The sequence below is a fragment of the Natrix helvetica genome (genome assembly GCF_964273705.1).
Source record: "Natrix helvetica genome assembly, chromosome: 12".
Taxonomy (NCBI): Eukaryota; Metazoa; Chordata; class Lepidosauria; order Squamata; family Natricidae; genus Natrix; species Natrix helvetica.
This window is the reverse complement of record NC_138556.1, coordinates 3850683-3877159: the sequence shown is the minus strand read 5'-3', so window position 1 is coordinate 3877159 and position 26477 is coordinate 3850683. Positions and strand designations below refer to the sequence as shown.

The window sequence follows — 26477 nt, the reverse complement described above, 5'->3', positions numbered from 1 at the left end:
CTGGCAGTTGTTAAGCCAACCAACGGCTCACTGTGGCCGCTCAACCTTTCTCCATGGCAGTACTAGAATTCACAGACTCCTGGTTTCTAGCTCAATACCTTAACCATTAGACCAAACTGGCCATAGTTTGTTATAAGCACAAACCGCCTTTCCTTGTACACTCTTGTCCCTTCTCTGGCCCAACCACAAAAACCCTGTTTGTGTTTCTCTATGCATTTGATTAAGTCTAGCTCTGTTTTTGGTAAAGGTAAAGATTCCCTTCATACGTAAGTGCTAGTCATTCTTGACTCTAGGGGGCGGTGCTCATCTCTGTTTCAAAGCCGAAGAGCCAGCGCTGTCCGAAGATGTCTCTGTGGTCATGTGGCCGGCATGATTCAACGCCGAAGGCGCAAGGAACGCTGTTCCCTTCCCACCAAAGGCGGTCCCTATTTTTCTACTTTCATTTTTACATGAAAGTAGAACTGCTAGGTCGGCAGAAGCTGGGACAAGTAACGGGAGCTCACTCCGTTACACGGTGCTAGGGATTCGAACTGCCGACCTGCTGACCTTTCTGATCGACAAGCTCAGCGTCTTAGCCACTGAGCCACCGCGTCCCTTTTATTCACTACTGTGTGGCACCTAAATAACAGAATATGAACCTAAGCCAACTGTGCAAACATCACTGCCCTGAAATAACATTATATAAAAAGGATAGAGCCAGTTCTATTTTAACACTCCATGCATAAATTATAGTCTCTTCAAATGTCACTCATTTAATCACGATTCTCAATATAATATTCTCGTCTGATTTATTAGCCCTGGATTTATTAGCCCTGGGGATTCAAACCGCCGACCTGTTGACCTTTCTGATTGACAAGCTCAGCGTCTTATCCACTGAGCCACTTTTTTTTTTTGAAAGGATGCTGAAAAACTGAAGTAAACTTGCTGTCAACAAGCCAACTTCAAGCCATAGTTGCAAAGCCAAAGTGCAAGGCCATTCCACCCGATAAGCCACAGTTCCCCTGAAATGGCCATTTGTATTCCCCCCGTTTCCCTGCAGAAGGCCAGGAACAGGAGCAGAGCAAACCTAATCTCCGGACTTATTCTCATGGTGTTAAATCAAGGCTGAGCTTTATGTCCGAATGCGGCTATGCTCTCAGATGAACCGGGCGCAGAAAATGCTCGAGGACAACAAGCCGTAAATCATGACCACAACTCCTGAAACCTGGGGAATGATGTTTTTTTTCATATGCTGGAATGCTGGTAACCAAAGAACTATTACATAAATCCACCCCTGATTTACGGCCGTGGATTATTGTTTGTCAACATTTTAATTAGTCTCCTTTCTACAGAAGGGCGAAGTAGAGGACACCAAAGTGATTTGGTTGTATGTCCTGGAACTCTTTTGCTGATGATATACGGTACATTCCCTGCGTGTTTTTCTTCCTTTTTCCTCCCATTTTATAATTTCAATGTCCTACGCAGATTGTTTACAGTGTTAATTGCTAGTTTAGACAATATGGTTTGTCAATATTTATGTAATAACAGAAGATGAGACTGATGTTGGGTTTTGTTTGGGGTTTCGTAACATTATTACGTGATTTTTTTTATTTGTTTCTTTAATAAAACACACAAACAACCTTCAGAATACTGGAACACCCTGCCGTGTTATTATGGAAAGAGCTGTAAAACAGTCACTGGTGTTTTTTTTTTTTTAAAAAACCTAGAAAAATTAACAGTTGGGTTCAACAATTTGTTAAGCATGGTTGGTATGCCTAGGTGGAGTCTTTGCAAAATGATCTAGCAGAGTTGAAAATAAGAGGCAGGAGGGTCAACCTAAATAACGGAGGGGCTCACATTTCTAACTTGGGAAAGGAGCAGACATGTCCAACTTGTGGCCCACAGATTGCGTGCAGCCCTGGACAGCAAGTAACGCGGTCCCAGAAGATAGTAAATATAAGAAAATATACATTAACTGTATTATATTTTTTTATAATGGGGCAAAGACATAGAACATAGAATAATAGGCCTGGAAAGAGCCTTGGGGGTCTTCTAGTCCAATCCCCTGCTCAAGCAAGAAACCTTATACTATTCTGGACAAATGATTGTCAGATCTCTTCTTGAAAACCTGCAGTTATGCTGCACCCACAACTTCTGGAAGCAAGCTGTTCCACTGATTAATTGTTCTCACTGATGGGAAATTTCTCCTTAATTCGAGATTGGATCTCTCTTTGATAGCTTTCCATTCATTACTTCTTGTTTTGCCTTCAGGTGCATTGGAAAATAAGTTGACCCCTTCTTCTTTGTGGCAGCCCCTCAAATATTGGGACAATGATACCATGCCACCCCTAGTCCTTCTCTTTGTTAGACTAGACATACCCAGTTCCTGCAACTGTTCATTGTATGCTTTAGCCTCTAAATCTCTTATCATCTTTATTGCTCTTCTTTGCACTCTTTCTTGACTGACTTGTTGAGTGAAGATATTTCTTCTTCACTCAATGCGGCCCAGGCAAATCAAAAGGTTGGATAAAAAGTCAGGACAAGAAACAATGGATGGAAGCTAATCAAGTAGAGAAGCAACATGGAATTAAGGAGAAATTTCCTGACAGTGAGAACAATTAACCAGTGGACACCTTGCCTTCAAAGCTTATGGATGCTTCACCCCTGGAGGTTTTTAAGAAGGGACTGGACAGCCATTTGCCTGAAATGATATAGGATCTCCTGCTTGAGCAGGGGGCTGGACTAGAAAACCTCCAAGGTCCCTTTCAGCTCTATTCTGAATGATGTGGAATGTTTGAGTCTCTTTATCTTGGAAAAATAGAGGCGGAAGAGACATAATTAGACACAGGATGAAAAAGTTGGGTGGGGATCCATGTATCAAAAGTTTTGAGGAAGAAACATGACAAATTCCACCCTGCCTTCCAAAATAGAGTATTTCTTCATCTAGGGAATAGGTTTATTATGGTTTGATCTGACTATGTGCCATTAACGTGTGTTGGAATATCTGCTATGATTGATTGATTGATTGATTCAATCAATCAATCAATCAATCATTTTCCATAGCTACCCATCTCAATCAAGAGATACTGGATGGCTTACACTTCTAAATCTATAAAAACAATTAAAACAATAAAAAAGCATTTAAAAACAACAAAAACATTCCCAAAACAAATATATACATATATGGATAAATCTTCTGCTGAATGGACTTGGTATATGACTCAGAGGAATTGGAATATCTTAATTTAAAGTATATCTATGCTGTTTTGGAATAACTACAGGGAAAAACACATACTTTCAGCTACGTATGATGAATTTGTTCAAACTTTGGAAATGACTGAGGCGAGTATTTATATAAGTGGGTAAAATTATAAATGGAATAAAAATAGATACCCAATGAGCATTTTTGAGAATATTCACTGAGGCTAGTAATAAAATAAACTCTAATATGCTGTTAATTTGCAGGCAGACAGCAGCAAAAAATGGGGATATATGAAAACTGGAAGTGTGAGCTATCCGTAGATCAATGGGACAGTCTAACTCATATATATATATATATTCATTTTGTCTTCAGGCAAGATTAAAATCTTTCATTAACCAAATAAACGACATCAAAGAATCCTTTGCTTGGCATAGTCTGATTGAAAAGAGCTGGGTTGCTTATAAGAAGTTTAGCGTTGTTGACTAGTAATAACTGTAATATATAAATAAGGTACTGATGTTGATAAATAATGGGCACATTCTTTACTGCATGTCTAATGCCTGAATCATGGCAACCGGATCACAAACTTTGTTCATCTAAGACAGGGGTGTCCAAACTTGGGAACTTTAAGACTTGTGGACTTCAACTCCCAGAATTCCCCAGAATTCTGGGAGTTGAAGTCCACAAGTCTTGAAGTTCCTAAGTTTGGACACCCCTGATCTACGATGTTTTGTTGCTCAGCCATGCAAATTTATCAGTCAGAGCATATTATAAGCAGCTGCATCCTCTTTGCTGACGATGTAAAACTATTTAACACCACCGACAATACCTCTCTCCTACAAGGCAACCTTGACTATGTGCCAAAATGGTCGAACAATTGGCCACTCCAAATCTCAACCAACAGATTTGGTTTTACACATTGGCAACAAAAACCAGAACACCAGATACAAGCTGGGTGGATACGACCTCGTAGACGACCCTCACTCTGTCAAGGACCTTGGACTACTCATCTCAAACGATCTAAGCCCCAGAGCTCACTGTAACAGCATTGCCAAAAAGGCATTAAGAATTGTTAACCTAATTTTGCGAAGCTTCTTCTCCGGCAACATAGTACTGCTAACTAGGGCATACAAAACCTTTGCCAGACCAGTTCTCGAATACAGCTCGTCTGCCTGGAATCCACACTGTATTTTGGACATTAATACAATCGAGCGAGTCCAGAGGTATTTCACGAGAAGAGTCCTCCACTCCTCTGCTCACAACAGAATCCCTTATGCCACTAGGATTGAAATTTTGGGCTTGGAGAACCTAGAACTATGCTGCCTATGGTCTGACCTAAGAGTAGTACACAAAATTGTCTGCTACAACGTCCTACCTGTCAATGACTATTTCAGCTTCAACCACAATAATACACAGGCAAACAACAGATACAAACTCAAGGTAAACTGCTCCAAACTCGATTGTAGAACATACGACTTCAGCAATAGAGTGGTCAATGCTTGGAATGCACTCCCCAACTGTGGTTACATCCTCTAACCCCCATAACTTTAACCTTAAACTAGGACAGTGTGGTCCTCACCCCTTTCCTAAGAGGTCTGTAAGGGGGCATGCATAAGCGCACTAGTGTGCCTACCATCCCTGTTCTACGGTCCCCATTTATTTGTACTCGTTTCCTTGTTCATGTCCATGTTTATACTTATACCTGTTATCTCATACATGTTTGACAAACAAAACAAATAAATAAAGTAGAGCAAAATTAATTAGGCAGAGAGTCAAGAGAATTGTTGGAATATACTGATTCTTGCCACACCAACTGCAGGGATTTCTCCCCAAAATGGCTTGCAATATGTCAATCAAGTTTCAATCATCCAGGTCAAAGGCGTCTAAAACTGAATCTTGACTCTCTGACTGTCTGCCTGATTATTTCTGCTCTGATTGATGAAGTCGCTTGGATGAGCAAGGAAACATCTCAGATTAACAAAGTTTGGTCTGGTTGCCGTCATTCAACCTTCAGATGCTTTTGGCCTGGATGTCTATGGAGCTTCTCAGTCATCCATAGTGGTTCCCAAGGTGGATTTTTCAAAACAGGCAACTGGACTTTCTGGTCGAAGAAGCTTCTTAGATGAGAAGCGAAACATCTTCAAAGAAAAACCAGAAAGTCCAGTTGCCTCCTGAAAAAGCCCCTGTAAAGTAATTCTGTTAAATACTGATCATGTAAAAAAACTGAAACTGAAACCATCCAATTGTATTACATCTTTATATTGTATTCTGTATAAAATTGTTTATCTTTGGTTATGCTTCCTCTCCACAGTCCTCACTTACAAATTATATAACATTTCATATCAATAGTATATAATACTATTGGATGGTTTTAGGATGGTGTAATGAAATGCTATAATATAAATTTATTCTAAATTTAGAATATCTCACATAAAAGGAAGTAATAATAGTTATAGTCAAAGAAATGTTTAATAATGATAATAATTGTATACATATATAGATTGATAATATGAGATTCTATATAAATTGTAAGTGAAGACTATGGTGAGGAAGCACAAAAGGTTTGTAACCAATCGGCAAACTGTATGTAACTGGAGGATGGTTTTTACGTTTTATGTTTGTATGTTTAAAAATAAAAAATTCAAAAAAAATTGAATCTGAAGACATAAGTTGCTAATTGATAATAGATGAAAAAGAAATGACAAATTGATCTATCTCTAAAGAGAAAAGGGAAAAAAAGTGGTACTGTTTCTACAGGTTAAAAATTAGAAATTGGAGAGAAACAAGAAGAAACACGTCTAAAACTGGAAATAATGTAAAATGAATTATGTGTTTTGAGAAATGTTAAAGGGGGAATCCAGACAGCACTGTTCACAAAAGAATTTTTTTATTATGTAACAAAAATAAAATAAAACACTATGTATGTATGTATGTATGTATGTATGTATGTATGTATGTATGTATGTATGTATGTATATGTATGTATTTGTGTTACAACCCCTGGTATGCCCAAATATTTATTATTTATTTATCTTGTGGTCATAACCCGAGGCCCACCTGGACTTAGAGACTTAACGGAATCAGCAAATGCCACCTTACCTTCGTTGCAGAGGGGACCAAAAAACCCTGGCAGGCAATCACATTGGCCTGTGACATGATGGCAGGGAAGTGTGCTGTGAAGACATTGGGGACATATCTGGTTGCAGTGAAGCCCGTAGAAACCAGGGGGACAAACTAAGGGAGAAAAGCACATAGAGCAGAAAAAGGAATAAACAAAACTGTGGGCGAAGCTTAAAAGCAAGATATTAATCTCCCTCCATTACAATACACTGCGGAGGACTTCTTACAATTTCTTGGGATATAAGAAAGGTTATATAAGGAGGTCCTTATTTCACGAGCGCCTCATTTAGTGACTGCTCAGTTGCAACGGGGATGAAAAGTAACTTGATGAGCCTTCCTTGCACTGACAACTTTTGCAGGTTTTGGAAGCTGAAATCAGATCAGAAATACAGTCACTGTTTCATTTAAGCAGCCACTTCGCTGAACAAATAAGTTGCCAGTTCCAATTGTGGCCACTAAATCAGGATGTACATAAATAAAAAAATCAGAAATAATCTTTCTTCTTAGAGCTACTTTGGGAGGTGGATTAATGAAGTAAAAACCAAGTGTGTGGGGGTCATAATTATGCCCCCCACCCTTTGCACACGCGTGTGACATTGATGGACATATCAAACAGGCAGGGCTTCAATTGCATGGCAACAATCACAATCCTGACTTTTTGAACTCCCCTGGGGAAGCTCGTTAACTGAAAATAAACTGAGAAATAGAGAAGAAAAAGTGAAATACTCCAAATGCTTGTAACAGGAATATCCAAAATCGTATTTAACATTGATAGAAGATTGGCCTTTTCTTTCTCTGATTTATATTCAATACTGTAAAAGGAAAAGGTTCCTGTTGCACACATGTGCTAGTCGTTCCCGACTCTAGGGGGCGGTGCTCACCTCCGTTTAAAAACCGAAGAGCCAGCGCTGTCCGAAGATGTCTCCGTTATCATGTGGCCGGCATGACTCAACGCCGAAGACGCAAGGAACGCTGTTCCCTTCCCACCAAAGGTGGTCCCTATTTTTCTACTTTCATTTTTACATGAAAGTAGAACTGCTAGGTCGGCAGAAGCTGGGACAAGTCACGGGAGCTCACTCCGTTACGCGGTGCTAGGGATTCGAACCGCCGACCTGCTGACCTTTCTGATCGACAAGCTCAGCGTCTTAGCCACTGAGCCACCGCGTCCCTTTTATTCACTACTGTATGGCACCTAAATAACAGAATATGAACCTAAGCCAACTGTGCAAACATCATTGCCCTGAAATAACATTATATAAAAAGGATAGAGCCAGTTCTATTTTAACACTCCATGCATAAATTATAGTCTCTTCAAATGTCACTCATTTAATCACGATTCTCAATATAATATTCTCGTCTGATTTATTAGCCCTGTTATATTTTTAGTGGTACTTTAGCACCTACTTCCGGTTGTGATGTTTTAACCAGCACAGACACACCTCGGGTTACAACGGCCCTTCAGCCCGCAATTGCTAAGCAAGGTGGCAGTAAAGCACAACATTCCACAATTGCAGCACCCGGCAAAAACAATCGTGGGAGAGTCTTGATTGTCATGGTGGACCACAGGACCACACAGGTAGTTACCGTATTTTTCAGAGTATAAGATGCACATTTCCCCCCACCTCAAAAAGAGGGTGAAAATCTGGGTGCGTCTTATACATTGAATACAGCATTTTTGGACTCCCCACCCCCTTCGCAAAAGTGGACGTGCAGAGGGCTTGGGAGGCCTGCAAAATGCTCCTGGAGGCTGGCAAAAACGAGCCAAAAACGGGCCTTTTTTGCTCATTTTTGCCCCCCTAGCCCCCAGGATGATAATAATAATAATAATAATAATAATAATAATAATAATAATAATAATAATAATAATAATAATAATAATAATAATAATAATAATAATAATAGGAGCAATCTATACGCCTCCTAAAGGCTATACATGCCCCCTTTTAGGCAAAAAACAGGCTCATTTTCACAAAAAGGGGTCATTTTTTGCTCGTTTTTGTCATCCCCCCCGCAGGAACACTCTACAAGCCTCCTAAAGGCTATGCATGCCCCTTTTTTGGCAACAAACGGGCCATTTTTGCAAAAAAGGGGCCGTTTGTTGCTTGTTTTTGCCTCCCCCCAGCCCCCAAGAGCACTTTGCAGGCCTCTCAAACTCCCTGCGTGCCCCATTTTTCACAAAAAATGAGACGTGCAGAGGGTTTGGGAGGTCTGCAGAGTGCAAATACTTTTTATAAAAAAGTACCTCTTCAAAATCATGGTGCGTCTTATACTCTGAAAAATATGGTAAATGGGAAGAGGTGGGAGTCTCAAGTAAGGGCTGCCCAGGGTGAGGGGAGATGCTCCGCGAGAGCCAGCATAGCAGTTTGTGAGTTGGAGAAGCTTAGAGGGCAAGGGGACGATTCCCATTGGCTCCCCATCCAGTTGCCCGGGGCAACTGGTTCTGCATCCACTTGACTACGCCCCCTCTCTGTTCCCCCCCGGTCCACACCCACATGGCTGCATCCACCTGGTCTTGACCACCCAGCCACCTGAGCTGGCTGCACTTAATCCTCTGCGTTGACATGGCTATGCCCACCCAACCATGGGCACCTGGTGGAACTCCGATGGCCACGCCCACCCAGTCACGCCCTCCTGGCTGCAGTCAGTCTTCACAGACCCAGCCTGGAGAGAGCTTGGGAGGCCCAATGCTGACTGTGTGTGAGCACAGGAAGGCCACGGGGATGGACACTACGGTGTGGAGTAAAGGCCTGAAGGACTTGACACAATATGAGTGTAGGAAGGACAGCAGGACTTCCAATCTTTCCTGCTGGCTTCCCCATTGTCTTTGCTTGTGGGAAGCCTGCAGGGAAGGTCATAGAATCACAGGGCTGGAAGGGACCTTGGAGGTCTTCTAGTTCAAACCCCTGCTCAGTACCAGCCCCATCAAATGGCTGTCCATTTTTTCTTTTCTATTCTTCTTTTTTTATTGATTTTCTATTAAATTTTGGGCTCAGTTCAGGTCATAGGTTGAGCACTGCCTGTAATGCCATAGCACTTTAATTGGCAACATGTAATAGAATAGACCAGAATAGAATAGAGTAGAATAGAATAGAATAGAATAGAATAGAAAATATAGAGGATAGAATAGAATAGAAAATATAGAGAATAGAATGGAATAGAAAATATAGAGAATAGAATGGAATAGAATAGAAAATATAGAAAATAGAATAGAATAGAAAATATAGAGGATAGAATAGAATAGAAAATATAGAGGATAGAATAGAATAGAATAGAAAATATAGAGGATAGAATAGAATAGAAAATATAGAGAATAGAATAGAATAGAATAGAAAATATAGAGGATAGAATAGAATAGAAAATATAGAGGATAGAATAGAATAGAATAGAAAATATAGAGGATAGAATAGAATAGAAAATATAGAGGATAGAATAGAATAGAATAGAAAATATAGAGGATAGAATAGAATAGAAAATATAGAGGATAGAATAGAATAGAATAGAAAATATAGAGAATAGAACAGAATAGAATAGAATAGAATAGAATAGAAAATACAGAGAATAGAATAGAAAAGAAAATATAGAGAATAGAATGGAATAGAATAGAATAGAAAATATACAGGATGGAATAGAATAGAAAATATAGAGAATAGAATAGAATAGAATAGAATAGAAAATATAGAGAATAGAATAGAATAGAATAGAAAATACAGAGAATAGAATAGAAAAGAAAATATAGAGAATAGAATGGAATAGAATAGAATAGAAAATATAGAGAATAGAATAGAATAGAATAGAACAGATTAGAAAATATAGAGGATAGAATAGAATAGAAAATATAGAGAATAGAATAGAATGGAACGGAACAGAGGATAGACTAGAGCAGAGCAGAATGGAGCAGAATAGAACGGAATACAGAGAAGAGGAGAGGAGAGATCTTTAAATTGGAGCCCCATTGCCTGGTCAAATTAAGCTCTACTTTCTTTCCTCTCTCTAGAGTTCCTGGAGTTACAATTTGAAACCCCGGGGACTTCACTGTGGCCAAAAATGCCCCCCCCCTGCTTCCCTGACACTCTCAGGCTTGCTCTGGTTGCAACATCACAGAAACCCAGCCGGCCGCAGGAAGCAAGGACCTGTAATGGAAGTCCTGCGAGGTCATTAAGGGAGCCAGCTCTCCCCCCGCCAAGAGGTCAAGGCAGTAGCAGCTTTAACTAGCATAAGAAGAGCAGCCAATTATTTTGGAAGGGAGAGCAGCTGCCTTGTGGCAAGAACAGCTTGGGGAGCAGGAGAGGACTTCTGCTCAACCGCGAGAGTTATTTGTAATGATGAAGATCCTGGCGCGGAAAAGGGACCTCGGGGACAGGAGTATTAAACTCCGAGTAGGTCTCCCAGCCACTTTGGGTGATTTCCACATGCAGGGAGGTCTGTTATCAAATTATTCAGAAGGATTAGGAGGTTCTTTTCGCAGATGTCCACCTGCAGTGGGGGATCGGTGAGGAAATAATGATTAAGCCAATTATTTTCCCTCCCCTCCCTCTTTACAATTTAGATGCTGCTCTGTTTTGGCAGACTCTGAGCAGCTTCCCTTATGAATAACGGAAGACGAAACCTTAAAGTCAGTTCTAGATAAGTCCTCAGGTTATGACCATTTGAAACAGTCGGTGGGTTAACTGATTTTGTTTTGGGGTTCTCTTGGCCACGTGCCCCCCTCTTTCTTTCCCCTCCAGGGCTGTCTTGGGCAACAAATAAGGATGAGAAATAGCAATAGCACTTATACCGCTTCCCTTTAGAGACCTCTCTAAGCAGTTTACAGAGTCAGCCTATTGCCCGCAACACTCTGGGTCTGCTGGCAGTTGGCAGAGTTAATCTGCAATGCTGCTTTCTAACTACTGGGCCACCATAGCAATAGAATAGAATAGAATAGAATAGAATAGAATAGAATAGAATAGAATGCAAAAGTACTGAGCTTGTCAATCAGAAAGGTCGGCAGTTCGGTGGTTTGAATCCCTAGTACAGGTCTCCTACGTGAGCAAGGGGGTTGAACTAGATGACCTCCAAAGTCCTTTCTAACTCTGTTACTGTGTCAGGCCTGCCACCATATTTTCTTGTGGATCTCAGGCCTGGCACACTTTCTATTATTTTACTATGCATTTTCTATTGTGGGAAAGTGGGAGGGGGGGATTGTACGAGTGAGATGCGATGTAGCTATAACAAAATTCTTTCTACAAAGCCAAGGTCATCCTTTGTCCCTGCATCTGACTGGAACTGGGTGGGTGGAACTGCCAGCACTGCAGTGGGAGATTGGACCATGGGGTGGACTTGTGGGTGTGGGGGCAAGATCTTGAACTTTCAACTGGGTGGGGAAAACCAGGAAGCTTTCAGATTCGGGTTTTCCCAGATGTGCCAACAAGGCTCTCTTCATAAATTGGAACTTTGAGCAATACTTTGCCTCGGACTCTGATTTACTTTTGGATGCTATTTAGGACGCTGACATACTGTTTATTACCATTTGTCAGCAAGTTCGGGAGGGATTCAGGAATAGAAACCTGGATCAAAAGGAGGAACTGCCGTGTGGGATTCATAAGGCAAAGCATGAGATTCTTACTTCTCTGGCACATGGGCCCACGATAGCCCGGGGCGCACTCACAGATCCCATCTTCCGGAGAGCAGGAACCTCCATTTTCACAGTTGCAGGCGATGGAGCAGTTGGGTCCCCAACGGCCGGGCGAGCACACGCTGTCACAATGGATGCCTGGGGGGAAAGCAAAGATGGGGAGGAGTTGTGCAAAAAGGACTCACTCGTGTATTGGTGGAAAGGAAATGTGCACTCTACTTGTGGCACACTTGGGTTTCAAACACAGAGGGCTGTGTCTTCAGCATAGGACATGGCCCAGAAAGTCTGTAGGGTTTGAAGGAAAAGCCAAGTAAGTTCATTTTGGCATCTGATATGAAGTTATCCTCTTCCTTAATCTTTAGCCTTCCCCTGTTCTTTTTTAAGGAATAAGCTATCACCATTTTTTATTGTTATTGCTGTTGTTTCTCAACCTACTGTTCTGACCTAGGCTTCCTTAACAAGCAAGAAGCAGAGTCTGGGTCCCAGCAAAACCTCTTTTATTTTCACAACTGTGAATTCCTTTCATTCACAGTCAGCAAGACTTGGCAAACAGGCTTTCAGAGGAGTGTTTATCAACACGAACCTTATCTCGTTTGGAGAGCTGCCAGATAACTAGTTTCCAAACACAGGGCAAGGCAACATTTGGCACAGAGTCTCTTATAGTCACAAACAGAACTTTCCACTCTTGAAACAACCGAAGGAACAAATTGTTTCCTGCAAAAGCCCACTCCCCATTCGCTTCTCTTTTGTTTTCTATGGAAGGAGCCAATCACCTCCAAGGTGTGGATTTACTCTTAAGTCGACCCTGCTTTCTTAGTTGTTCTTGTCTTCTGGAAGCTCTGTGCATGCACACACTGGGAACAGGCTCCAGCTGTTCTTCTGCCTCACTGCTGTCTAGCTCCCTCTCTGTCTCTGACGCAGAGCCCTCGTCTGAGCTTCCCTCAGCCCCCAGGACTGGCCCATGTTCCATGCACGCATTCATGTGGAGGACACCGGGCCCCGTTGCAATCGGTATGGGTGGCAATGGGATCTGGAACCCACCACTGGTTTTGCCAGATTAAAGCCCTCTACTCTCTGCATCTATCATTCACTCTGAGAACTATTAGGGAGGGTCTGTCTTCACCCCCTTTCTCTCACAGGTGATATCTGGGTGGAGTTGCCTCTTACTGTTCTGTAACGCGCCCCCTCCCCTCTGGGAATCCACCTCCTCACTGTGTTCCATCTCATCATGCTGGCTGGGGAACTCTGGAAGTTGAAGGCCACACATCTTGAAGTTTGCTGGCTGCACAATCGATCCCCTGTGCTTTTCTATGTATCACATAGACGACACATGTGAAAAAGAGAGAGGTTTCCATCATGTGTTCCCAGCCACCATCTTCATGGCTTTGACAATGCCAAAACTCCTGTAGGACAGCTAGGAAGTCTATGCTATGGTATCATGATCAACGGGTGGACAAGAAGAGAGAAGGAAAACTCCGTATTTACTCAAGGTTAATTCTTTTGGGTAAGAAAACAAGAGAAACCCTTTTGTATTTCACACTCCCAGGGAACCTCGTATCCTTGTAGGGCCATGACAAGGTCAACCTGTACACGACCCACATTGCATCATTCAGTCATTCCAAGATGAGGTCATGCTGTGTGTGATGCAATTTCCTCCTTCAGCCTGCAGGCGCTCCTGACTTCACCGGTTGAATTCTACAAATGTGAACTGAGGTGGGAGAAACTTGCTCTTTACTATATTGCTAGATCTACAGTTTCAGATCTAGATAGGTCTCACCTGAGATTTAATCCCCCCCCCACCTCTTGTTCTCCTACAAATGTCACAGTTCTCCTTGATCATGTCCTGAGTTCTCCATCCAAATTCCATTTCAATTAGCAGTAAGGTGCTTGTCCATTATGGTTAAAGATGCAATTATATACAGTATTTATAGGTTTTTGGTTTTTTAAAATCTCACAACAGACTAGGGGAGACGTATGTTAGGGATGTACCAACCTTTATGTAACCTTCATCTCATTCAGCCATTCCCAAGCATTCAACATCGCAAAACCCTGAAGGCCAAATACGATGGCCAAGTGTTTTTACAGTACGACCTTGATCTGAAGGGTCCTTGAATGTTTCTGTATGCCAGTCCTGCAGCCATCTTTTCTTTTGAGTATTTGGCCTGCCACACTTTATATTATTCTGCTATGCATTTTCTATTGTGGGAAAATGGGAGGGAGGATTTACAAGGAGAGAGATGCTATGTAGCCATAACAAAATTCTTTCTACAAAGCCAAGGTCATCCTTTGTCTTTGCACCTCTGCACCTGATCGGAATTGGATGGGTGGAACTGCCAGCACTGCAGTGGGAGATTGGACCATGTGATGGACTTGTGGGTATGGGGGCAAGATCTTGAACTTTCAACTGGGTGGGGGAAACCGGGAAGCTTTCAGATGCGGGTTTTCCCAGATGTGCCAACGTGGCTCTCTTAATAAATTGGAACTTTGAGCAGTACTTTGCCTTGGACTGTGATTTACTTTTGGATGCTGTTTGGAACCTCAACAGTAACCCGAATCTCCATTAAAATATTTATTTATTTTATTTATTTAATTAAATTTTTAAACCGCGCCCTTTCCTAAACAGGACTCAGGGCGGTGTACAGTCATGTTAAAACAGTATAATACAAAATACTTCACCAGATACCCCGAATTTCAGGGTGCTGTCCGGGGTCCTGAGCCCCAGCACCGACTCGAGCCCGGGCAGCATAAAGACTCAGGGAAGATGGAGGGACATTGTACTTGGTTGCTTTCTTGTGGACGTTTCATTACCCAACTAGGTAATATCATCAGTGCTAGAAGGTTTGCACACTCCCTTCTAGTACTGATGAAGTTACCTTGTTGGGTACTGAAACATCTGCAAGAAAACTGCCAAGCTCCAAGATCACGAGGGACTCCACAGTTCAAGCCTAAGCTACAAATATTCTCCTTGATTGGTATTTGACTTTGATCTGATGAGCTTTTGATAAGGTCTCAGAAGCCTCAGCTTTTCCCCTTATTTTGCAGCTTATTCAAGTTTTTTGTGTGGTAAATTCTAAGCTCCGGTGAACTTGCAGTTCATCTTAGTCATCCTTACAGTCATTCTATATAACCTCTTTTGAACATGAGCGCAAATATTTTGCCTGCCCTCAGCTTCACCTTTTATCTCCCTGACTTGTTTTGGGATAAGCTGATCAGGATCCAAATCTCTAACTTAAAAGAACTGGAGCTGAGCGGATTCGTTTCCTTTCCGCTCCTTTCCTCCTGCATCCTCTCTTCCAGACTGGAAGGACACAAGCAGAATTTGGCTCCTGAAAACGTGTGTTGCTCCATGAATCCTCACGGCTAAATTAATAAAAAACAAGCCATTGGCCAAAGTCAACAAATCGTGGGAACAGTAGAAATGGTAGATAAGGTCTCCTCCTTGAGCAGGGGGTTAGACTAAAAGACCTCCAAGGTCCTTGCCAACTTTGCCATTCTGTAAATAGTGAAAACTGATAAACAATGGGAACTTCTCATTTAATCACTGCCCCTTAATAGTCTAGGCCAGTGGTGGGCAACCTTTTTTTTCAACTGAGCCAAATCTTGCCAAAACCACGATTGAAATTTATTTTGAGAGCCACATTTTTAAAACCGAAAATACATAGGATGGTACACTGTTTTTAGTTTCAATAAACTCTGGCATTTGAAGCATGCAAGTCTTAAAGCTGTCAAGTTACAAGATCCTTGCATCCCTAACCCTTTAGGAAAAAAACCCCCAGGGGTGTTCAAACCTGACAGCTTGAAGACTTGTGGACTTCAACTCCCAGAATTCTGAGAATTGAAGTCCACCAAGGGCATCAATCATATTAGCCCAGGGATCTGCAAAATTGGCTCTTAAGACTGGTGGACTTCAACTCCCAGAATTCTGAGAATTGAAGTCCACCAAGGGCATCAATCATATTAGCCCAGGGATCTGCAAAATTGGCTCTTAAGACTGGTGGACTTCAACTCCCAGAATTCTGAGAATTGAAGTCCACCAGTCTTAAAACAGCCAACTTTGCAGACCCCTGTGTTAGCCCAAAGCCTGGTGCTGGGCCTTGCTCCCCCATTGGTGGAGCCCCAAGAAGCGAGGAGGGAGAAAAAGAGACGGAGGCCAAGGAGCTTCCCCCCCCCCCCCCAGCAAAAATCTAACTGGGGAGCCGGGCAGTAGCAAATTAGCCAATCATGCGAGGAAAGCGAGGTCTGACCGGGTGGGCAGCGAAACTCCAGGGCTCTCTGTTCTAATTCCCCGTGAAAACTGTTGCCTCTGAAGCGTATGCTCTACTGTTTGAACCTTTAAGCGCCCCTTTCCCTTTTTTCTTTTCGACCCACAATGATTAGGGAGGATCCTGAAGTCGGGCGGGGATGAGAAGCGAGGAGGCAGAAAAAGAAACGGAGGCTAAGGAGCTGCTCCTTAGCCTCCGTTTCTTTTTCTGCCTCCTCGCTTCTCGCCCCCGCCCGACTTCAGGATCCTCCCTAATCATTGTGGGTCGAAAAGAAAAAAGGGAAAGGGGCGCTTGTTTTGAAGTGCCCGAGAGGAGGGAGGGTAACGGGCGCCCGGCACACAGAAGAGCCACATTAAAATGTGTAAAGAGCCGCGTGTGGCTCGCGAGCCGCGGCTTGCCAACCACTGCTCTAGGTCATACTGATGGCTAACCTTTTTGGCACCGAGTGCCCAAACCAGAACATGCGTGCATGCATGAATGCCAGAGCACCAGAAGCCCAAAGACCAGCTGGCCAGTGCACACATGCCTGTTTCTTGGCCAGTTTTCAGGGCATTTTCAGGCTGTTTTGGGGGCCAAAAATGCCCCAAAAAACAGCCTGAAAATGACCTGAAAAACAGTCTGGTTTTTTGGCTGTTTTTCAGGCTGCTAACCGGCGCTCTGGTGCCCACAAAGACCAGCTGGGCGGCATGTGCCAGAAACCAGAAGAGCAGCTGGCAATGGCACGTGTGCCCACAGAGAGGGTTCTGCATGCCATAGGTTTGCATCACGGCTCTATACCAGTGATGGCTAACCTTTTTGTTGTTACGTGCCGAAAGTGCCCGTGTGCATGTGCAACAGCGCCTGCACCCATAATTCAATTCGTGTGCTGCACACCCACCCACACCCCATTTTAAGCCTAGTAGGCCTCCCTGCTGCCTGCTGGGACCAAAAACAGGCTGTGGGGGGAATGCCACCCCCTCACATTCCCCCCCCCCACATGTGTGCATGACACACATCTCCCACATGCCCCCCCCCGCGTATGCGTGGCAGAGACCTGAATATCAGCTGGCTGGTGGGAGGTGCACGCACATGCGCATTGGAGCTGAGCTAGGGTGATGGCTCATGTGCCCGCAGGGAGGGCTCTGTGTGCCATGTGTGCCACGAGTGCCATAGCTTCGCCATCATGACTCTATACTGAGAAGTCCTTGGTGCTCCCTGAATTTGGTTATTGCCTTGCAGATATTTCATTTGCCCGCCTGGCATCCAATACATGCAAAGTGAGAAACTTGCCCAGCAAGGCTTGCCCAGATCAACCCTGAGCTACAAATATTCTCCTTTATTGATGCTCCACGCTGGGGGCACCTCTACATCCCTGAAACCTTCCACAGTGCCCTCTTTGACACCACTCCAACGTTCCTTCAAACGCATGGAGGATCTGGGTTGTGGCATCCTGAATGCGGAATCTCTTGCTGACAGCATTTCTCCTACAGAAAATGGACTGGCTTTCCAACGGTCGGTGAGAAGGAAGCATTCAGTCCATTTTCCTCATGCCTATCCAAGCTGTAGAACCTGGACTGACAAGCATACAAGCCACAGGTCAAGCCGTTTTGAATTAACAACACTTCTCCAATGACATCATGATATGCATGACCACACACACACACACACAGACAGAGGCCTTGTGGTGCTCATGCACTAAACCCGTGATGGCGAACCTGTGGCATGCGTGCCAGAAGCGGCACACAGAGCCCTCTCTGTGGGCATGTGTGCTGTCGCCAGTTTCTCTTCTTGTTTCCATCACGAAACCAGAAACAGGGTGTTTTGGGCCTGAAAAACAGCCCCCAAAACGGCCTATTTTCAGGCCATTTTTGGACTCTTTTTCGGTCATTTTGGGGCAATTTTTCAACCATTTTTGGGCCAAAATTGGCCTGAAAACAGCTCCCAAAATGGACAAAAAACAAGCCATTTTGGGGGGCATTTTCAGGTCGTTTTTGGTCCCAAAAAGGTATGAAAAATGGCCCAAAACAGCCTGAAACTGGCCTGAAAACAGCCCCCCAAATAGCCACAAAGCTGGCATGTGCACACTGGCCAGCTGGTTTTGGGGTTTCTGGCGCTCTGGCATCTGCGCATGGATGCATGTTCCGGTTTGGGCACTGGGTGCCAAAAAGGTTCACCATCATTGCACTAAACCATAAGCTACATCCCCTGGCTTGAATTTGCAGGTGATGTGATCTATCTTGCCAAGCTTATCAGAACTTGTTTTACAAATCCAGCCTCACTGCTGAAATTTTAGCAGGCTCCCTTACCATTTTTTCCATGGTGTTAATTCCTTTATTTTTCATTTTCTTTCGTATTTATTTTACAATGGTACTCTGAGACCTCCTTATAGGTGGGCAGCTTACAAACAATTAAATACATTTCCTTAGATAATTATGATAGACCTTGGAACCAATGTACTTAACAGGAAATTCACCCTCCGCAAGATGATCCAGGCTCTGGGTTCAAAGATAGATGATAGACAGACAGACAGACATGCTAATTCAGGTTGCAAAGGGCTACAATTTGGCATTTTTAAAATGCCACTCAAAATCTACCCAGATGCCCTGTCGGCTGCTATTTATTTAATTAGTGTCATTTAAATGAAGGCCCCTGCCCTTTTTATCATCATCTTATGAATTGAAATGTTCTCGGAGGATGTCTCAGTCTGTCGCCTGAGAAGCAATTATTTGTGGGGGGAGGCTTATGAAGAAAACCCTTTGATTGTTTGACTTAAAACACGGGGGGATTTCCACCCAGAACAATGCCAGCCTACCCAGTGGGAGATGGGGCGGAGAAAGGAAGAAGGGAGTACAGCTTCAGCAGTGATCCCGGTGAGAAAAAATGCTTATTTATTTATGTGCACCGGTTTAAAAAACCAAACCAAACCAAAGCTCTCTCCCCATGGTAAGCATCCTACCTAATACAAAAACAGTTCAATAAAAGAAGGCAAATGAAAAGGCCACATACAACAGAACTAAATCATATCAAACCAAACCAAATCTTACTAGGGCTCATCTGCCAGCCTGTTGTAAGGAAAAATAGCCCACTTTTCAATTTGTTCAGAGCATTGTGGAGGAAGGATCTCTGGGGTAGATAGTACAAGTAGTCCTCGACTTACAACAGTTCATTTAGTGACCGCTCAAAGTTACAACGGCCCTGGAAAAAGTTACTTGCGACCGTTTTCCACACCTATGACCGTTGCAGCATCCCAACGGTCACATGATCAAAATTCATATTTATGACAGTTGCCATGTCCTGGGGCGGTCACACAATCCCCTTTTGCGACCTTCTGCCAAGCAGAGTCAATGGGGAACCCAGATTCATTTAACAACAATTTGACCAGTTTAACAACTGCAGTGATTCACTGAACACAAAGATAATAAAATGGGCCAAAACTCGCTTAACATCTGTTTCACTTAGCAACAGTAATGTTGGGCTCAGTTGCAGTTGTAAGATGAGGACTACTTGTACAGGGAGTAACCGCCACTTAGATTGCACCTGGAAGCCAACCTCCAACCAATGAAGTTTGTGGACTGATAGTGTCTCATGGATTGCCCATTAAAAGGTTGACTCAGCCTTCTGTCCTCATAAAATGAGGACCATAGACTGTTGGGAGCAAGGTGCTGATTCTGTAAACCACTTAAAGAGGGTTGTAAAGCACTGTGACGCGGTATATGTCTTAAGTGCTTATTCTATTCTATTCTATTCTATTCTATTCTATTCTATTCTATTCTATTCTATTCTACTCTACTCTATTCCATTCCATTCCATTCCTATACTTCTCTTCCCTTCCCTTCGCCTTCTATTTCTATTTCTATTCTATTCTATTCCATTCCATTCCATTCCACATTCTATTATATTCTATTCCATTTCATTCCATTCATTCCATTCCGTTCATTCCATTCCATTCCTATTTCTATACTTCTCTTCCCTTCTCTTCCTTTCCCTTCGCTTTCTATTTCTATATTCCTATTCCTATTCCATTCCATTCCACTCCATTCCACATTCTATTCTATTCTATTCTATTCCATTCCACCCTCTCCTATCATCACAGCAGTAGTTAGAATGCAGTATTGAGGCTATGATGATTCCCCACCCCACATTCAAAACAAAGAATAGAAAATTATATAAAAGAGACCTTGCCATCAAATACATGGTTTAATGAAACAAGACAAGAGTCTGAATTAATTCTCATCTTCCTATTTACAAATATAATTCACTCCCTGAATCTTTTTCATATACAGTATATGGTTTTGACTTCAACCTTGTCTGAATCAACACGAAGGAAATGAAAGTTTTAAGGCAAATGGGTTTAAGTGGCATAAGAAAATACCCCAGTGTTGTTTTAATGACTGCACAGAGTCACATAAGGACTCATGGGGGAATATCTGGTCCCCAGTTCCTTTTTGATTTGAAGGAAAGTGAATTCATCTTAAGTTTCCACATTAGATTAACTACAACAGGGCTGAGAAAGAAAAACACTACCAGGACAAAGAAATAATTTTTTAAAAATTAAGAAATTTCAAACAGACGTGACACCTGTTCCACATTTAGTTACCTAGTGACCTAGTTACTTACGGGATCGCATCCTGCCCCATACATCCCTACGACCAATCCGCTCTCACAGAGAGGGACTTCTCCGGGTGCCGTCCACCAAGCAGTGCCAAAGGGCGGCACCCAGGAGCAGGGCCTTCTCTGTGATGGGCCCAGCCCTCTGGAATGACCTCCCCCCCGACATTAGGATTACTACCGACCTCCGCTCCTTCCGTACAAAACTCAAGACCCACCTTTTCCAACTAGCTGGCCTGGCTCAACTATAGTTCTATCTCTAATCCACCTGGCAATTTTAAACTTTTACATTTTAAAATTTTAAATCGGGGTATTTTAATTTTTAACCTTACTATTATTGTTGTTTATGTATTGTAACAATTGTTGTGATTTTATACCTCCTCTGTGTAATGTCTAACCGTGTAATGTCTAATCGTGTAACATGTGATTTATTGTACGCCGCCCCGAGTCCCTCGTGGAGAGGGAGCGGCTAACAAGTCTAATAAATAAAATAAATAAATAAATAAATTTAGAATTAAAATGTGGCATTTTTCCCCTAAGCGTTATTCTTCCTTTTTGATCATTTTAGGTTTCCTACAACTGCAAAAAGCAACATGCATTTGTCCAGACCACAGTCAAAGCTCCTTCAAATGTCACTATAATGCAACACTATTATTTTCTTCGTTCCGAAATGTTGCCTTTCGGAACTGCTATTGTTAAAAGCTCTTCATTGCTAAAGTTCCCCACAAGATGTAACATTTGAGACAATTAGTTTTAATGAGCAAGATGAATCCCAACCATTTCAAAAGGAGTTTGGTCTAAATACTTCCTGTGAATTCTAGTTAGGAAGACAGTGAATCAATATGGCAATTTTAGTTCCGTACAGTAAGTTCTAATCCAATATTGCTCATGTCTGGACACGTCAAATATTTGATTTTACTGGCCTATCCTTTATTTTGGAGCTTTTCAAATAGTGCATACTTTCCCCCATAACGTTTTGGATCTTTTCATTAACTGCAGCACCAAGGGGCACAGCTGTGACCCACTTGGCAGAAGGCCATTCATAATCCACCTGCCCAGAAGTTGGTAAACCTCCAATTTGAATTTTCTCCTTGAACCCAAAAACAAGAGGGACTGTCAAAGACTTTGCCAACTCCCAGATGTATGAAATAGAAGTCCCTTCTAGAAGTCCTCAGCTGGCATTGTCAGTGCTGAGGTCGTATACAAGCTTAGCATGCAGATCGGCTGCCCGGGTGCCTTTATTTCATTAATTTTAATTCTTGTACTGCCCTGTTATTGTTTATTTTCCAGATACATGTTGCCTTGGGATAAAGAACACACAGTGATCAATGAATGGTTAAGCGAAGTAGATATGTCTAGCCCAGGGATGTCAAACTCCATTTCATTGAGGGCCATATCAGAGCTGTGGTTGACATTGGGGGGGGGGGGGGCGGGCAGGCATGGCCAACTGGGTGGGCATGGCTGGCTTGACACCACTTTCCAAACAGCTGGCAAGTTTCCTCTTCACACTGAGTAGACTGGGCCGAAGCCACACTGGGTAGGCCAGGCCGAAGCTGCATTGGGTAGACTGGGCCGAAGCCACACTGGGTAGACTGGGCCAAAGCTGCATTGGGTAGACTGGGCCGAAGCCACACTGGGTAGGCCAGGCCGAAGCTGCATTGGGTAGACTGGGCCGAAGCCACACTGGGTAGACTGGGCCGAAGCTGCATTGGGTAGACTGGGCCTAAGCCACACTGGGTAGGCCAGGCCGAAGCTGCATTGGGTAGACTGGGCCGAAGCCACACTGGGTAGACTGGGCCGAAGCTGCATTGGGTAGACTGGGCCGAAGCCACACTGGGTAGGCCAGGCCGAAGCTGCATTGGGTAGACTGGGCCGAAGCCACACTGGGTAGACTGGGCCGAAGCCACACTGGGTAGGCCAGGCCGAAGCTGCATTGGGTAGACCGGGCCAAAGCCACACTGGGTAGGCCAGGCTGAAGCTGCATTGGGTAGACCAAGCCGAAGCTGCATTGGGTAGACTGAACAGAAGCCGCATTGGATAGACTGGGCTGAAGCAATGCAGGCTGGCTCCTTACATTTTCCAGGATGGCCTTGCGGACCTGATCCAACCACATCATAGGACGCATCTGGCCTGCAGGCCTTGAGTTTGACACCCCTGGTCACAAACAGAAGATTAGGATTTACAGGATAACTGTCTATCAGTACTTGAGGAGCTGTCACAAAGAAGAAGGAGTCAACGTATTCTCCAAACACCTGAGGGCAAAGAAGCAATGGGTGGAAGTTCATTAAAGAGAGAGCCAACCTGGAACTAAGAAGAAATTTCCTAACAGCAAGACGAATTAATCAATGGAATAGTTTGCCTCCTAAAGATATGGGCATCCATACCTGCAGGTCTTCAAAAATAGTTTGTCTGGAATGGACAGGAGGTTGGACTAGAAGACCTCCAAAGTCCCTTCCAGTGCTATGTTTCTATGAACTTCATGGATCAAGTTTTAAAGGCTATTTTGTCCTTACCGATATATATATTTTAGGACAGAGATTCTCAACCATGGCAACTTTAAGATGTATAACTTCAATGCCTAGAATTCCCCAGCCAGCATGAGTTGAAGTCCCCATGTCTTAAAGTTGCTACGGTTGAGAAAAACTGTATTAGGATGCCTCAAGCAACACACCATTATGGTAGAGCTGCCATCCAATCAAGCAAATTTTTTTGCTATGCTATTAAAATGACAGAATTGTTCACACAGAATTTACCATGCACGTTTTCCCATTTTAAACATTTAGATCTTATTATTTAATAAGTCACTTCTTATCTGCAAGTTATCTCATCAATCTGTTTCACACCTAACGGTAAACCTGAGACAAGGTGTTTTCTGAGCATAGGGCATGGTGAAAAAACATTGGAAAAGGAAACAAAAGATGACAGCTTAATAGGGAGTGCATCATGGGCTGGCCATCCTACCGATAGTGGCCTCTTGCCACTAAACCTTGCCAGAATCTGTTAGTCTTTAAGAAGCCACAAGTCTCTTGGTGCGTGCCACTTCTGGCATGCGTGCCATAGGTTCGCCATCATGGCCTTATACCATCCTGGATGGTAAATGGTAATCCAATCTCTTCTTAAAAACCTCCAATGTTAGAGCACCCACAATTCCAGGAGGAAAGCTGTTCAACTGTTTATTTGTTCTCACTGTCTGAAAATTTCTCCTTAGTTCTAGGCTGGATCTCTCTTTAATTATCTTCCGTCTATTACTTCCCTCCAGTACTTTGGAAAGTAAGACAATCCTCCATGACAGCACTTCAAATATTGGAAGGCTGCTATCACATCCCCCCCTCCCCCACAATCCTTCCCTTCATTAGATTAAACACAGCTGGTTCCCTCAATTGCTCATTATATGATTATCTTCCAGTTGATATTAAAGCAGAAAGGGCTGTAATCAAAGGGCACAAGAATAACCTTCCTGGACAAAAATGAACTCCAAGGAAGTCCCTACGAATTGATTGCTCAGAGTTGTCGAGAAAACAAGAAATTTAGGGCCAAGTCAGGACCCTGGAGAGTTCTCTACAGCAAGCCAAACATCTGGCTGAACTCTCTCAAAGACAACTGTTGGTCTAGGATTTATCCCAGCTCAAGTGGGATCTTAAAGGCAGAGCAAGAGCAGGTAATCTCCTAAATCTATCTCTGCTTACTGCTGACATTACATTTATAGAAGTTTTGACTCAGCCCTCCATTAGGGCATAAATATATAGTCAAAAGGTGGCAGAGATTATAGGACAGCTTCAGGAGGCCTCTTACCACTGGCCAATCAGAAACTGGAAAGAGACTGGGGGAGTGATGGTGCTCTTCGAACGTATCTGGTTGCTTGTTCTTACAGAATAGAGAACAAATAGAGATTTGCAAGGGACCTAAAAGGTCGTCTAGTCCAACTCTCTGCTCAATCAGGAGGCCATATGCCATTATGGACAAATAGTATTCCAGGTGTGGTCTGACAGTATAGGCAGGATACTGGAAGGCAGTGATACTAATAATTGATTTTGATACTATTGCTGTGTGGAAACATTGGCTTTTTTGACAGCTCTACCACACAGCTGGCTCATACATAGGTGGTTCTCCACTAAAACTCATAGATCCCTCTCACAGTTATTGCTATTACACAGGTACCATCTATTCTATATATGGGCATTTGACCTTTATTGCCCAAGTGTAAAACCTAATGTTTCTTACCACTGGACTGAATTTTGTTGGATAGGGTCCAGGGCTCATGTCTGTCATGGCCTTTTGGGAATCTTGAATCTATCTTCTAAAGCAGGGGTGTCCAAACTTGGGAACTTTAAGACTTGTGGACTTCAACTCCCTGGGAATTCTGGGAGTTGAAGTCCACAAGTCTTAAAGTTCCCAAGTTTGGACACCCCTGTTCTAAAGTGTTGGCTATTCCCCCTAGTTTGGTGTCATCTACAAATTTCATAAGTTCCCCTTTCATCTCATCATCTAAATCATTAATGAAGATGTTGAAGAGACTGGGTTTAAGACAGAAGAACCTTGTGGTACTCCAATGCATGCTTTCCTCCACGTAGATGTAGTAGTTCCATTGAGGACTGCACATGGAATGTGGTTTGTCAGGCAGTTATGAATACAACTAGTGCTGATACTCCATCCCACATTTTTCTATTGTAGGAAGGAAATGAGAGGAAATTACCACTACTAAAAGAAAAAAAAAAAGGAATAAAATCCTAAATTCAGAAACAAAGGCACCACTAGAAGCTTTTTAGGAAAAACAGGAAACATTGGAATAGATAATCATCTAAAGCCCCCATAGAAACAGATGGCCCTAGAAGGGAGACCAAAGTAATTAAAATGCCAATATAGTGGAGGAAAACAAAACAGGAAATATGGATACAAGAGGAGACCGGGCTAGGTGACAAGGGGGGAAGCAAAAGGTGCTAAAAAGAGGCCAGAATGACAAGGAAGGAAGAAAAAAGCTGCTGAAGACAGGTTATAAAGATAGTATCAGTTTTGGGAAACATACTTGGGGCAAATAAAGTTAAAATTACAAACACAAACTAGCAAACACCTCCTTGCCAATCAAAGAGCAAAGCAGGAATGAAACCATTAACACAGGAATCACGCAAAAGCCAGAATCATTAGTATCAGACTTCAAAAGGTAAAAAGAGTATAAAATATCAAGTCAATCCCAGTTGAGTAGCTAGCCCAGGAACGATATCATTGCTGCTTGTACCTTGCTGCTTGTACCTCCTTCCTGAAAAATAAAATACCTGGCTTCCATGCAGCTGTTCCGCTCAAATTATTTTTCACGCTCCCGGCGGGAAAATCGAACCTAGCAAAGGAAGATTTGAAACCTTCCAACACTATCTTACCAAGAAGTAGGTTGTGGTCTATCTTGTCCAATGCCCTACTGTAGTCCAAGTATAATATGTCTACAGGATTTTGATGATTCATTAATTTAGTCACTTTGTCAAAAAATGCAATTTGATAGGCATGATATGTTTTTGAAGTTTTGATAAACTTCATACCCTTTAGAACCCTGCCAAATTCCTAACCCTGGAAATATGATATTGTCAAACCTAGCATTATTATGATTAAATTTCAATCAAGATTCTCTTGGGGTGCTTGCAAACAAGATTCTCTTGGGGTGCTTCCAGAATAATAATCTTTTCTTACAGATGGATATGAAGGTTCTGGGAGCAAATTCACAAGACTG

General features: G+C 42.8%; 1 protein-coding gene across 4 annotated transcripts in view; it reads right to left on the bottom strand.

Moving 5' to 3' along the window:
* The window catches only part of MEGF11 (multiple EGF like domains 11), a 669285-nt gene that overhangs the window by 66543 nt on the left and 576265 nt on the right, over nucleotides 1–26477 (bottom strand). For all 4 annotated transcript variants that reach the window (XM_081965210.1, XM_081965211.1, XM_081965212.1 and 1 more), the window contains 2 exons: nucleotides 11904–12050; nucleotides 6281–6415 (listed from right to left, as the gene is read on the bottom strand). In XM_081965210.1, the coding sequence (XP_081821336.1) occupies nucleotides 6281–6415; nucleotides 11904–12050 (282 nt within the window). The remainder of the gene's footprint in view (nucleotides 1–6280; nucleotides 6416–11903; nucleotides 12051–26477) is intronic.